This window comes from Hyaena hyaena, unplaced genomic scaffold, assembly GCF_003009895.1.
Source record: "Hyaena hyaena isolate Hyena2069 unplaced genomic scaffold, ASM300989v1 scaffold_1128, whole genome shotgun sequence".
NCBI classification, from domain to species: Eukaryota; Metazoa; Chordata; class Mammalia; order Carnivora; family Hyaenidae; genus Hyaena; species Hyaena hyaena.
The window spans coordinates 412,508-427,849 of record NW_024081757.1 but is presented as its reverse complement, the minus strand read 5'-3'; the positions used below and the strand labels follow the sequence as shown (position 1 = coordinate 427,849).

Sequence of the window (15,342 nt, the reverse complement as noted above, 5' to 3'; positions counted from 1 at the left end):
TCTGAAATGTTGAATGCTATATACCCCCTCTTGCAGACAGCGGTCAGCTGAGTCTTTCATACAGAGACCTGTGGGACTCTCTTGACACAGTTTTCCTCACCTGCTTGGCTGTGAAACCCTTTCTCCAGTAGCATCTCTTTATTTGGGAGATGCTATTCCAAATGGACCTTCCACATCTGGAGAGGTGTCATAGGGACAAACGGAGTGAGTAAAGGCATGCACTGCTGACTTTCTAATCTTCCTTATTTCTGAGTCCTCACCTGCTTGGGTTTGCTAATTCCTTAGTTGTAAGGAGGCTGCTTGAGCCACCTGATACTGTGGTTTCTTTGACCCACTAGCAACACCATGCTTCTGCCGGAAGCCAGATCCTTGCCCACCCTTGCCTTCGGTCCAGGCTTTTGCTGTCGTTTCCTGGGTGTTGGTTTCTCTTATGTGGTCCTGTCTTCCAGGAGGGTGCTCTCCCCAAGGGGTCCACTCTCTGCTCCGGGCCTCCACACACTGCATTGCTTTTGCATCTCCCAGCTTCCCTTAGACAACACCTCTCATTCTGCATTGCACTCCTGACTCCTGTGTCGTTATAGTTCCTGGGCTGACATGCTGGTGTTTATGCCTTGGTTAACTCTGCCTCTCCCCTGTCCATACCCTGGCAACTTGTGCTGCTTTCTCACTGCTTTGGGGAACCCTGTTCTTCCAATCATGTGCAATTTTGACTGAGCCCTAGTAGCAGTGTAAACTAGTTTTTGAGGGGTTGTATATTTTTAATCACCATCATCCTCATCATCATCACTGGCTTGATTTTTTCGTAAAAAGGGTTTTGCCTTCCTGTCACGTGCAGCTTCTCAAAGGACAGAGAGAGGTAGTTCGGAGTGTGGGCTGTACCACAGAAGCCTTCCAAGGGAATTGAACTTGGTGCTGAAGTACGTGGTCCCCGGACGGGTTAGCTTTCATCGTTTGCTGCAGTCTGGGCACTGGTGGGTTGGAAGGGGAGGCTTCCACCGGGCAGGGCAATGTGCTTCCTCTTCACATGCACTCATCTCCAGGCGGCGTCACTGTGAGAATACCCTGTGCATGTGAACATGAGGGAGCGGTGCACACACTGAGTCTCGTAGGCAGTAGGTTTTGTGTTTCAGGATGGGAACTGCTTCCCCACAGAGACCAGGAAACATAAACTGGAGACAAGTGGCAAGCACAGCTCATCCAGTGACCTGTGAAGGCATTTCAGTGAGAGCCACTGGGGTTTGTTGTTGGGATTTGGTTCTGGCATAGAGATCCTTCCTAAATGATGCAGAGCTTTCCTTGACAGATCAGGAGCTGCTGCCAAGATGAGGAGTGAAGAACCTGAAAAATAAGCCCCACATGTTGATGAGGGCCTGCCGGGTGGGACCTGTGATCAACGTGGCCCGGATATGCTTGTGCCTTACCATGCCTCCCTGTTAGGCCGGTCTGGGACCCTGGTCACCGACTGGCCTCTCACTCCCAGCATTGAATCCTTCCCCACAGGGCTTTCCAGGTCATGGGTCAAACCCACCATCCAAAATACTTTAGTGGCCGATCCACCTGTCTGTTGCTGTGTAACAAACACCCCAAAATGTAGAAGCATAAACTGGCAATTTGCTATAATCTTAGGCTTCTGTGGCTTGCCTGGGTGTTCCTGCTTAGGATCTCTCATGAGATTGCATTAAGTTCTTGGCTGGGGCTGGAGCCATCTGAGGAGTTAAAAAAAATTTTTTTTAACATTTATTTATTTTTGAGAGACAGAGCATGATCAGGGGAAGAACAGAGAGAGGGGGAGACACAGAATCCGAAGCAGGCTCTAGGCTCTGAGCTGTCAGCACAGAGCCCAACACAGGCCTGGAACTCACGAACCGCAAGATCATGACCTGAGCCAAAGTCAGATGTTTAACTGACTGAGCCACCCAGGTGCTCCACCATCTGAAGACTTGATGAATTAGCTATTCAGTAGCCACTCACCTGGCTAGCCTGTTAAAGCTGCTGTCAGCTCAGAGGGAGCTGTTGATGGGAACACATCCACATTGGCTCTCCACACAACCTGGGCTTCTCCCAGTATGGTGGTAGGATTCCAAGAGGGAGTGCCCAAGAGTGTGTGCTCCGAGAACCAGGCAGAAGTCTCAATGTTCTGTTGGTCAAACAAGGCTCAGATTCCAGGGGACCAGGATGAGGATCTACCTCATGATAGGAGAGACCAGGTCATACTGTGGAAGAGCACGAGAGCTGGAAGGCCATCTTTGGCCATCTTGACTGAAGCCATCTTTGCAAAGGGTGGTTTGCTTCCCACTGCTTTGCCACAGACTAAAACTTAAGCATCGAAGCAAGGCCACAAGGTCTTTTGAGGGCCAAAGGGGACAAGTCAAATAGGTTTCATAGAAAATGGTTGAGTCCTAATGAGAGAAAAAAGGCATAGAGATTTAGTACATAGATTGCACAGTTGTTGTATAGGAAAATGCCAAGAAGAAATTTGGTGCTGCTTTTCAGCTGCTGAATCAATGCCCTCTGGGCATCTTTGAAAAGTTTGAAGCTGGGGGAGCCTGAGTGGCTCAGTCGGTTGGGCGTCTGACTTTGGCTCAAGTCATGATCTCGCGGTTCATGAGTTCCAGGCCTGTGTTGGGCTCTGTGCTGACAGCTAGGTCAGAGCCTGGAGCCTGTTTCGGATTCTGTGTCTCCCTCTCTTTCTGCCCCTCCCCAACTCGTGCTCTCTCTCAAAAATAAATATTAAAAAAAAATAAGAAAAAAGAAACCTTATGGCAAAGGCTTGGGAGGAGGGAGAGATGGAGCTTATCATCTGTTTGAGTGAAACCAGATCTATTTTCAGCATTAATAGAGGGAATTCATAACAACAGTTACTGTAAATAACGTTTTAACTTACACATACTGGGAAGAGACATATTTAAAATCAAAGAAAAATTTGTATGCCGCTTTAGCCACTTCCCCCCGCCCCCAAATATTTATTTGTCTTTGGGAGACAGTGTGTGAATGAAGGAGGGGCAGAGAGAGAGAGAGGGAGAGAGAGGATCCCAAGAGGGTCCACGGTCAGTGCAGAGCCCAATGTGGGGCTTGATCCCATGAACTGTGAGATCATGACTTAAGCCGAAATCAAGAGTCAGACTCTTACCTGACTGAGCCCCAGGTGTCCCAGTTTTAGCTACTTAAAAAAAAAAAGTCTGCACCCACCTTCCTGGGTGGACACTTGTTCTAATGTGGTGTCTAGATCAAGGTCAGCAAGGAAAATGTTAGATCCTGTGCTAGGTGCCAGCCCAAATGTAGAGAACCTAATGTCGTGTCTGGCCAGACTGCTCTTACTCCATTCTGAATGCAACAACTCTGTCATTATACATTCATGTCATCTTTCTCCAAGTGAGCAAAATTCCCAAAAAGAAATAAATTTGAAAATAAAACCCGACCAGATTAAACAAAGTTCAACAGCTTTATTTTTAATGCACTATGAAATATAATGGACCTATCAAAACCCACAGCCTCACAAATGTGTGCCTGCTGTACTAGTATGCTGACCTTGAGACTCTTCTGTGGCTCTTTCTAATGGTATAGTGCTTCTGAAGCACGCACACAAACATGAGTTGCTTTTTATTGCAGAGAACTTCAGAGCATGTTAAAGTAATGGTTTTAATTAGTGAAAACACTTAATGAGTTTTCAGTGGGGAGGAGAAGGCACTACTGCCCAAACGTATTTAACCACAGTCATCCTCTCTTGTGCCTCCCCTTACCAGAGCTCTTTCCTAGAATGATCTATAGACTTATCTGTAACTTCACAAGGGGATGGCTTATATTTTCAAACAAAATGGACACATGCCCGGCACAGCAACCAGGTTCAGTGGATAGTGTTGGAGACATATAATACACTTGGGGTTCACTTCTCAAGTGTGGCACTTAACTTGCTTGAAAGATTTGAGGAGACTAGAAAAAAAATCTCTCTGAGGCTTGGTTCTTTCCTTGATGAAAGAGTTGATAGTGATATGAATCTCACAGGGTTGTGATAATGATTAAGGTGATTATGTATAAAGCTTCTTGCATAGAATTCTGGTTATGGTTCATTGAGTGACTATAAGGTGATTCGATTAGGTATACCAGTGAGTCAAAGACATTAGATGGCAGGTTGTTCTTTATGAAGTTTTTCTAACTTGTATCCAAAGTTTTCTCTTTTTAGTAAAATTTGTGATAATTTTTGAATCAAAAAATTTTTATATCAAACTCTTTAAAGTAGGGATGTGCCTCACTGACTTTGTATATATCTGGCCATTAGTAGTTAATATGTGTTTATTACATTTAATTGAAAATTTTATGTCAAAATGAATTTGGCTGGCTGTACCTAGTCCAACAAACTGTTCCGTTAGGTATTAAGTAACATAGAATGTTAGTACATTTTTATTTTATCTGTTATTTATTTATTTTGAGAGAGAGAGAGTGTGTGACAGGTGGCAGGGAGAGGGTCAGAGAGAGAGAGAGAGAGAGAGAGAGAGAGAGAGAATCTTAAGCAGGCTTCACGCTTAATGCAGAGCCTGACATAAAGCACAAGGCTCAGTCTCACAACCCTGGGATCATGACCTGAGTCGAAGTCAAGAGTTGGACAATCAACTGACTGAGTCACCCACGCACCCCAGTGCATTTTTTAAAAACAACATACGATCAATTCTCATTATTTGTGGTGTGGTTATATTCTATGACTTTAGGACAATCACTGAAGTAGCTAATACTGAACCATTCGTTCTAGAGAAAATACAGGGTTAAGTTTCTGTGAGCCTCTGGTCATAACATTTCCATCATCAGATCAGTGCATAACCTTGTTTTATGTGGGTTTCTGTTTAAAGGCACTTCTGTAATTCATATTGTTGATTCCTTAACATTGAACTCATTGCCAACAGCACTCCTACTCCTGCCCAAACAAAGCTTATCTGTCTAGCACAAGTTGTCTCTGTAAGGCCGTCACAGCCTCTGTGCCTGTGAACACCGGGCTTTGCACTTTGGGGCTGATTTTAAATAGCAAAATCACCAATAATAAGCAGAAATGCAAAGACATGGTGGTAAACAGACCATTAAAAGGACATGTGTTTACAGTTTGGAGGCTGAAATGGAAGGTGGAGTGTCGGTTTGATCTGCCTCAGCTGGGAACTTGCACATAGGGCACCTCAGACCCACAGATGACTGCGAACACGCTGCCAGGTGTGGATTATGAAGTTACACTTACCTTTTAGCAAGTAGGTGAATTTGCAAATATAGATCCCTCAAAAAGAGAGGATCAACTCGTATTCCGTTTTGTCAATTTAAATGTGCAGGTACACAGTGATTTTCTACCACCCATTGACCATCGCCGCAGCCGTCTGTGGGGCTGTCAGTCTCCGGGGAGCCTGCTGGGTCTGTAACAGGAGGGAGGCTGGAGCTCAGGCGATGGATCCCCCAACCCCCCACGGGTGAGGCTGCTGGCCTCGCTCCTCTGTGTGCCTTTACTTTTCTCCTTGCCTAGGGCTCACCCTGGCAGCTGTATCAGGTTGTTTCTCTGGGATTCCAGGATTTAGAAGCCATGGCCCCCAAAAGCCCAAGTAAATAGGTTTTTTTCAGTTGTTATTATTGGGGTGGGGGATTGGAGAAGAGGAACTATCACCCCCACAGTGGGTGTGGCAGCAGGTGGGCCGAGGGCCAGCTGCCCCGGGAGGAGGATGAGAACCACAGTTAACCACCAGTCCAGTTCGAATTAGGCCTTACGAAGCAAATTATAGTGTTTAGAAAGGAATTTCTTCTCCGAGGAGTCTGGCTTTGGTTTGCTGCCTGCCCGGGGAGATTCTGCTGTGAAAACTCGGGGCACCAGTTACCCAGTGCACACTAAAGCCCGGTAGCCTCCCATGGGCCTCCTGCCTGCCTCAGCTCAGCTATGACTCAGTTTCCCCAGCTGCTGTGGGCAGCAGCTTCTGCTCCGCATGCAGCTGGGGTAGGGTCATGAGGAATGTTGTATTTGGAGGTTGAAGCCAGATGCCAGATTGGGCAGTAGCTTTACACACTTTAATCAGTACAGCCCTGTTGTGGTTTTCTTTTTCTTTTTAGGGCTCTTTTCTCCCCGGAACTTTTGAGAGGGGATACTTTGAAGGCAGTACTGCAGCCCGCTGGGCTTTTAAGTACAAACCGTAAGCTCATGACAGTAACTCCAGTTGTCAAAGGTTAGTAATAGCAAACAGTTATTGAAGACTTAATACTGCCAACCATTAAAATTTTTTAAACATTTATTTATTTTTAACAGAGAGAGAGAAACAGAGCTTGAGTGGGGAAGGGGCAGAGAGAGAGAGGGAGACACAGAATGTGAAGCAGCCTCCAGGCTCAGAGCTGTCAGCAGCCAGCCCGATGCAGGGCTTGAACTCACGAACCATGAGATTATGACCCGAGCTGAAGTCGGAAACTTAACTGACTGAGCCACCCAGGCGCCGCTGCCAGGCACTGTTCTAACCACTTTCTGTTATTTATCAGCTCATTTAATCCTTCCTTTCCACCCCAACAACCCTCCCAGGTAGGCACTATTATTCTACCCACTTGGCAGATAAGGACACTGAGGCAGAGAGTGTTAAGTAGGATGTAAGCCCACAGTTAACACAACTAGTAGACGGGGAACCAGCTCAGACAGGCAGCCTGTGCTCCCAGCCCCACACAATTCTGCTGAATTACAGGGAAGAGTCTTCACTTAACACCTCTGGTTTTTAGGATTCTAGACTCAGAGGTCAAGAGCAACGTGTAAACATTGTGCAGTGAGCTCCCAGAGGAGCTCTGCATCCACTGCCTCAGGGGACAATAGATCTGCCTGACAGGCCTCTGTCTTCACGGAATTGCACCCTTGGGAGGGCTGGAAATGGGCAAGAAATTGGCAGAAAGATCAGAGGTGCTCTGTGGACTGAGGTGCCAGGGAGAGCACCGGATGGAGCACAGTGATGGGGGCAGATGTTGGGTAGTTGGAGATAAATAGAAGTGTCTTTAGAGCAGGGGCATTGAGATGTGTCTGGAAGAGTGGTCTTGAGAATTAGTCCACATCCTTTCAGCCACCTACAGCCAGGGTTAGTCTGGACACTAGCCACGGCCATGGGCATTACAATCACATCTCTTGGGTGGAGTCCTTCCCTACCCTCTGGCCTTTATCCCTGCTTGCTTTCCCCTCAGGGGACCCAGAAGTGTGAGTGAGGGGTCGATTGTCTGGTGAGGGGGTGGGTTCTAGATTTGTCGCTGCGGATGTGGGCAGCATAGTCAGTTTAGGCCTGTGCACACACTCCGGGCCTTGACGCTCGGGGTGCTGAGTGCCTTCCCTTGGCCTGGTCGCTAGCGTGGGAGGGCCTTGATGCTTTCGCCTTCCTGTAGTTAAAAGGGGAAAGGTCACCGTGGAACACTCAGCAGTAAAAACACATTTTGGGATAGTCTTTGAATTTAGGCTTGCATTTAAGTTCTTTGTGGCTCGCCTGCCTTTTTGGTTTTGTTTTTTAAAACATTGTGATTCAGACCACTGAGTCCGCTGTGAAGCTTGACCGGCCCAGAGTAAAGTCACAGCGACCGTGTGAGAGGCACGCACAGGCCCAGCCCCTGGAAGCATGAGCTGTGTCTGCGTTGGAGGTCCTGCGTTGGGCCAGGGCACTGCCCCACCTGCATCCGGGGACCTCTTGGGGGGCACTCAGTTGGAAGAAGGGGGAATATTAGCCTCACTTCACTGGACTTTGCAAAGCAGTACCTTACTTTGTTTTATAGTCAGGCTATTCCCCCCCCTCCCATAAGCCCCATCTCTGCTGCTCACCTCTACCTTCCAGGAGAGAGAAAGCCCAATTCTTTACTCCTCAGAAAAACCAGAAAGTGTTGTAATAAAGTCATAACAGATCCCATGGCTCTTTAGGGTCGTGAGTTTACAGGCAATTGGTGCTAGCATTCTGGTGTGATTTATTCTTCAGCTTCTCTGCAATTCTGCTGCAGGGGGAAAGAGAGTATTAATAACCTGTCATGCAAAAATTTGGCAGTGCTATAAAGATAATCCTTTACTATGTGTTTTTCTTCACTGACCTCTGCTGCTGAAGTAAATGAGTAACGTAAAGTCTCCATTCTTTAACACTGAAATGTTACTGTTAATTTGATTTTCTCTCTCTCTTTTGTCTTCATGTGAGAATAAAGCTAGTTAAAAATAACCGTGACAATTGTCTACATATCAGTTCACCAGCCCCTGCAAAGAAATATACAGATCCTGTGATGGGTGGATCTGCCCTACATTTGGCTCTGGGGAAGAAATGAGGGGGCCAGCTTTTTAAGTTTTTCTTTTTTTAATGTTTATTTGGTTTTGAGAGAGAGAGAGAGAGGAGAGAGCAGGGGAGGGGCAGAGAGAGAGAGAGGGAGACACAGAATCTGAAGCAAGCTCCAGGTTCCAGGCTCTAAGCTATCAGCACAGAGCCTGACATGGGGCTTGAACTCACAAACTGCGAGATCATGACCTGAGCCAAAGTCAGACGCTTAACCAACTGAGCCGCCCAGGCGCCACTCTTATTGTACTCTTTTATATATAGGTAGGAGGCTCTGGTTACATGCTGTGGCATAGAATGTACCGATAGGATGCTTTCCTCTGCAAGAAATTGAAAACCCAGATCAAACTGGCTTTAGCAGTAAAGGGAATTTATTGGCTTCTGTTGCTGAAATATCCAAAGGCAGATGGCTTTCAGGCTAGGGTTGATCCAGTCATTTCACAGCGTTACCACAAACCTGGTTTCTTTTCTTCTACTGGCTCTGCCTCTGCAATAGTTGGCTTTAAACCAACTATTCCTCCTAGTCCCAAGATGGCTGGAACCGGTGTTTGGGGTCATATAGTTAAGTGTTAACATCCAGAAGACAGTCTCGGAAAAGTCTTTGTCTCTGTATCCTCCAAAAGGTCTTACTTAGGTCATGTGCCTGTCAGTGGGGCCAGGAAGATACACTGATTGGCTTAGCCTGGGTCACACTATGCATATCTATATATGGCCTGTAGAGTCAGGTTCCCTGGAAGTGCAGGGTCCCTGGTTACAGATATTTTGGGGAAAGGAGACAAGGGAGTGATGCTGGAGAAGTGACTGACAAATGTCAAGTATATATGGCTTATCAATCCCTGGAGTGTGAACAAAATACATAGCTTTTGTTGTTGTTCTGGTTGCTTCAACTGATAAATACTGGCCCTAGAAATATGTCATTGAAAGCAGGGCCCTATGTATTTTTCTATCAGTTCCCCTCTCTTGATCTCTTGTTTTCCTAGACATACAGGCAAAGGCTTGTCAGAATGAAGTGGGATTGGGGAGCTCTTTCATGCTATCCCAGAATCTGAACTGGGAGCGAGGGAGGACACACAGAAGTGGAGGCATTCCTAATCCATTCAATGAAATGTAATTCAAGAAAAGATTCTGTATTGCTTGCAACATTATTCATAAACAGGTTTAAAAAAATATTTTAATGTTTATTTTTAAGAGAGAGAGAGAGAAAGAGACAGAGCGTGAGTGGGGGAGGGTCAGAGAGAGAGGGAGACACAGAATCCAAAGCAGGCTCCAGGCTCTGAACTAGCTGTCAGCACAGAGCCCGATGCAGAGCTTGAACCGACAGACTTTAGGATCATGACCTGAGCCGAAGTCGGACGTCCAACCGACTGAGCCACGCAGGTGTCCCGTAAAGAAACAGGCTTAATGAAACTGAAATGTCTTAAGAAATATGCCTGCTTGTTTGTGAATTTCCCACACTGCGGACTTTCCTACTGGCACTTCCACAGCCCGTCCTCCCCATGCCACATCCTCGCTCAAGTCCCCTTTTGCAAGCCAGCAGTGGAGAAACGACCTGTAACTGTCCCCTTCTGTCTCCAGCGGGCAGTTTGCAGTCGTGAAGAAATGCCGGGAGAAAAGCACCGGTCTACAGTATGCCGCCAAGTTTATCAAGAAGAGGAGGGCGAAGTCCAGCCGGCGGGGTGTGAGCCGCGAGGACATCGAGCGGGAGGTCAGCATCCTGAAGGAGATCCAGCACCCCAACGTCATCACCCTCCATGAGGTGTATGAGAACAAGACGGACGTCATCCTGATTCTAGAACTGTGAGTGCCGCCTTCGTGGCTGTGGCTGGGCCCAGGAGGCGTGGGAAGCGTGGGGTGGGGCTCGGGCGGGTGGAGGTCTGCCCCAGGCTTCCCTGCAGCCGGACAGCTGGGAGCCCACCCTGGAGCCTCATGAGGAATTAACTCCACTTTGCCCTGTTCGAGAACAATTGTGGGCCGCCTGCCCTGAGACAGTTTTCTAGAATGATTCTGAGGAGCAGCTTCCGTGAATCTGGCCCTGGCCGACTTGCAAGGAGGCCCCCAAATCTTGGGGCTCCTCTTCCTTTGTCATGAGGCCATCTGTCTGCTGAGTTTTGGGATAAACTTGACGCTCATGTTCTTTTTCTCCTCTTGCTGTTCCTCTGCCTTCCCTCCGTTTTTCTACTTCTCTTCCACCTCCCCAAATTTTAATCCCCCACCCCCATTTTCACCTATTGGAATTGTCAACACTAATTATATGAAAGGGTAAAATTGAACCAGAATCACCCAGAGGCGATCATAGGACTTGTTTTTATTTTTTAAAAATTTTATTATTTTTAAAATATAATTTATAAGACTTGTTTTTAAAGCACTTTGCTTATTTTCTCAGGCAGGCCCTGCCCCTAGGATGTTATTGTGGGAAATTGATCACAGTGTGTTGTTCTGTGTTGTGTCTGTCTGTTTCTGAGCCTCTGCTTGAGGGCCCCACTCCTCTCCTTGTGAAGAGATAGGCTGGGGCGGCGGGGAAGAAGCTCTTCAAAGAGCCTGGCTGGGAATGTCTCGTGTCTCTGGGCTGCTCCCATGGAGGTGAGGGCAGGAGCCATGGATGGAGCAGAAGCCAAGGTGACCAACAGTCCTGGGTGGTTCTCAGTGATGACAGGCCCCACTCGTTTCCTGGGGCTGCCAGAATTCACATCTGCCCTCGACCAGCCAAATCGCTCCCCTTGTTTGCAGACTAGTTAAGGCCAGGAGGCGATTTCTGAGACCTGAAGGGATGGAGGGAAAGAGGTTGATGGAGGGCCCAGTCCAGCCCTGAGGGCATCAATCACACTCCAGGCCCCCTGGACTTTGCCATCAAAGGGGCCTGGGGCTGCCCACAGACTCTCATCTGTCTCTGGTGTGGGGGCACTTTTTTAAGGGGGTCTGAGCAGCAACTTTCTTAACTAGAAACTGGGGTTAATATTAGATATCTCAGCAGGGTCTAGAGGAAATATGTTATTAAGAATTTTACAGTACCTGATGCAGATCTGATTCATGGGTACTTTTCCTTCCTTCCTTTCAGCCGGAATGTTCCCAGCCTCGGCCCTAGAGACATTTGGGGCTGGATAATTCTGTTTCAGGGGCTGTCCTGTGCACCGTGAGATGTTTAGTAGCATCTCTGGCCTCTACTCACTAGATGCCAGTAGCACCCTGCCCACTGTCTGTGACAACTAAACCCCCCTGTAGACAATGCCACATGTTTCCTAGGGGACAAAATATCCCCCTTCTCCCCAAGGAGAACCCCTGCTTTAAGGAAGAGCAGGGCCTTAAGAGCACAGGATTAAGGGGCTTTACTGGGGTACAGCAGAGAAAAGAGAGGAGTCAGCATAATCCTCACTGTGGTTTTATGTAGTGACTCTCACAAACCAGACAGAACTAAGATCAAAATCCAGGCCAGTCCTTGACCATCCATAAGCCTGCATTTCCTCTCCTGAGGCTGAATATAAAAGACTATGAATATAAAATTCCTGGGAGGAGAAAGTTACAAATCACAGCTGTTTTGCCTATTCAGAGAATTATGAGGTTGTGCGCAGTGACTCAGGAATGTCTCTTATCATCTTTATACATGGAACTGTTGGGTGATGCCTGAGCCCTTCTGGCTCCTGCCTACCCGTGCGTGTTCTGGATTTAGCTTCTGTTGCTTGACCCCATCAGGGTCATTTATCCTATGTATAAAATATAAGGTGTTTTTGTTTTTTTTTTTACCATTTGATTTTCACAATTTAAAAAATTTCATATGGTAAATTTGATATTGGGAGACAGTTGTGGAAGTTAATGAATGTTTAGATTTGTATAACCACCACCCAAGTCAGGATTCAAAACAATCCCATTACCTCCTTTAAAACACACACACACACACACACACACGCACGCACGCACACACACACACACACACCCCTCCGCTCCAGGCCACCATTGAGCTGTTCTGTCTTCTCAAACATATCCTATAAATAGAATTAGACAATATTCAGTCTTCTGAGACTGGCATCTTTCACTCAGCACATTACTTTTCAGATTCATACATGAGTGGTTTGCTCCTTTTTGTTGCTGAGTGGTATTCGGCTGCATGGATGCTTGTCTGTCCACGTATCCCCGGAAGAACATTTGGGTTGTTGATAGTATTTGATGATTGTGAACAAATCTGCTATAAACATTCACTTGCAGGCTTTTGTACGAACTTAAGTTTTCATTTCTTCTGGGTAAATACCCATGAGTGTGATTGCTGTGTCACACAAAAGTGCGTGTTTAACTTTGTAAGAAAGTGCTGAGCTGTTTCCTGAAGTGGCTGCACCAGATAGCAGTGCCTTCAGCAAAGGAGGAAAGTTCCAGTTGCTCCACCCACACTGGCAAATGTCAGTGACGTTTATGTGTCAGTTGGGGTGTCGGGGAGACATTTGACCCAATATTATCCTGGGTTGTGCCTGTGAGGGTGTTGCTGGATGAGATTAGCGTTTGAATCAGTAAACTGAATAAAACATCACCTTCACCTGGGTGGGGGGGCCTCATCTAATCAGTTGAGGGCCTCAATAGAACAAAACAGAACCTTACCCCGAATAAGAAGGAATTCCTCTTACCTGATGGCCTTGGAGCCTAGGACGTTAGCTTTATCCTACCTTAGGACTGTATTCACCTGTTGCTGTCCTGGGTCTCTAGCTGGGTCCAGCCCAGTCACCCTGCAGATCTGGAGCCTTGTCAGTCTCCATGATTATGTGAGCCAATTCCTTAGAATAAATCCCTTCTCTCTCCATGTACATATATGTACCTCCTGCTGGTTCTGTTTCTCTGGAAATCCCTGACTGACACAGTCAGAGGAAAAGCATAGCCCTTGTTTAAATATCATAAGCCTGTCCCATTTGTATATTTACTTTGCCGTGAAGAAGTATTATAATTTTTAATAAATTATTCAAAATATTAGGTCCACCTGGAAGACACAGTCATCTTTGTCTTTGAGGAAATTGTCATTGTTCAAAATTCTAATAGCTTTAAGGGAAGATTATCCATCAGTGACATGTCTCATCTCTTCTTTCTTAAGAATGCTGAGGTGTAGGGTGGCTCAGGAGAGAATCAAATTTAAGGATTTGTGAGAAAATAGCCCATGACATGATCGTGGCTATTTGTCTGAATCCTCTGGTTCAGTAATCTTTCAGTGAATGTATTCATTGGATTTATTGCTTTGGGATGATCTCTCTGGTAAGTAGCACTTCCTTCAGGCTTTCTTTGAAGCTTGTTCGCTCCTTGAAAACTTGTCCCTGACTCACTTGTATGTGTGACTTGTCACTTGTACACTCCAGACCCATCCGTACAGCTAAGATGAAGAGACCCCAAACTACCACTCTGTTCCTCTTTTCGCAAACTGCCTCCCATGACCTGAGTGAGGTACAGAAGTGGCATCTTTTCCTTCATTGTAAAGAAACTATTTGGTGTCTGTGTTAAATCCTAGTCCAGGATCAATGTTAAATCCATTGTTAAATCCTAGTCCAGGATTTGCCCCTCAAGAATTTTGTAGACCATGGGGTGTCTGGGTGGCTCAGTGGATTGAGCATCCAACTCTTGGTTTCAGCTCAAGTCATGATCCCAGGGTCATGGGATTGGGCCCTGCGTCAGGCACCATCCACATTGAGAGTGGAACCTGCTTGAGATTCTCAATATCTCTCTCTCCTCTTCTGCACCTCCCCCCCCATATATTTATATAAAAGAATTTTGTAAGCCTTGAAAGTAGCTTTAAAGAATGACTCCCTCAGTTGTTCTACTGAGGAAGAATCATTTGTTTCATAGCTGATTTATTCAGCACAGCATGCACACAAAGGAGGCGTAAGTGATGTCTCATCCAGATTTCATGTCCTCCATGTTCTACTGTCCCCTAATGAAGCCATGCCAATACGAAGCTTTCTTCTTGTTGTGCTATTACTCAGTCTGCACTGTTGCATGGGCAAGCCACTATAAAACTTTGATCGTCAGATTTGAGTTACTTCATAACTTCTGTTACCTGTAGAAAGGGAAGTTGAGCTCTCAGAACCTAAAGTCGGTCCTGATCAGAGCCACCAGCTCCTAGAATTTAATTCCTAGGGGCGCCTGGGTGGCTCAGTTAGCTAAGCGTCCGACTTTGGCTCAGGTCATGATCTCACAGTTTGTGGGTTCGAGCCCCCTGTTGGGCTCCTTGATGACTGCCAGCTCAGAGCCTGGAGCCTGCTTCTGATTCTGTGTCTCCCTCTCTCTCTGACCCTCTCCTGCTTATGCTGTCTGTCTGTCTCAAAAAAATAAATAAAACATTTAAAAAATTATTTTAAAAAATTAGAATTTCATTCCTAAACTTACTGCATAGAAACAGTGAAGTATTTCAAGCTGTGGATGGTGATACATTTTTCTTTCTAACTCTCCTCCATTCAGATATTGTTCAAGCCCAACTGCAGAGGTCAGAGAGGTGAGATACATGAGCAGGTATCATCTGCAGGAAGCCTTGGGGTTGGGCAGACATCGGGAATAGTGGGGACTGTGGTTCAGCCAGATTTGGATCTTGTGTTACCAAATCTTGCAACCTTTTTTTTTTTTTTCAAGGAAAGTCTGTACCTTAGGCTTTTAATGCTGGCAGTTCATAGTAGTCATGAACAATAAATAAATAAATAAAACCTGTCTGAGGGCCACATGTGACTTGCACAGACCTGAGACTCCAGTCTGTTTTATCATAGCACTAAGTAAGTATTAGTTGATCACCGCTGTGGAAGAAGTGTGTGATATAGTCAGAGACAGCCCAGAAAGGGCAAGATGCACACTTAGCGTCATTGAACATCACAAGTAAAATCACTGAAAATGATTTATTTAAAAAAATTTTTTAATGTTTATTTATTTTCGAGAGGAGACAGAGACAGCATGAGTGGGGGAGGGGCAGAGAGAGAGAGGGAGACAGAATCTGAAGCAGGCTCCAGGCTCTGAACTGTCCGATGCAGGGCTCTAACTCATGAACCATGAGATCATGACCTGAGCTAAAGTCGGACGCTGAACCAACTGAGCCATCCAGGAACCCCAAAAATGA

At 46.3% G+C, this 15,342-nt stretch overlaps 1 protein-coding gene across 3 annotated transcripts in view; it reads left to right on the top strand.

The window, feature by feature from the left end:
* The window catches only part of DAPK1 (death associated protein kinase 1), a 185,652-nt gene that overhangs the window by 88,041 nt on the left and 82,269 nt on the right, over positions 1–15,342 (top strand). For all 3 annotated transcript variants that reach the window (XM_039222397.1, XM_039222396.1, XM_039222395.1), the window contains exon 3: positions 9,855–10,076. In XM_039222397.1, the coding sequence (XP_039078328.1) occupies positions 9,855–10,076 (222 nt within the window). The remainder of the gene's footprint in view (positions 1–9,854; positions 10,077–15,342) is intronic.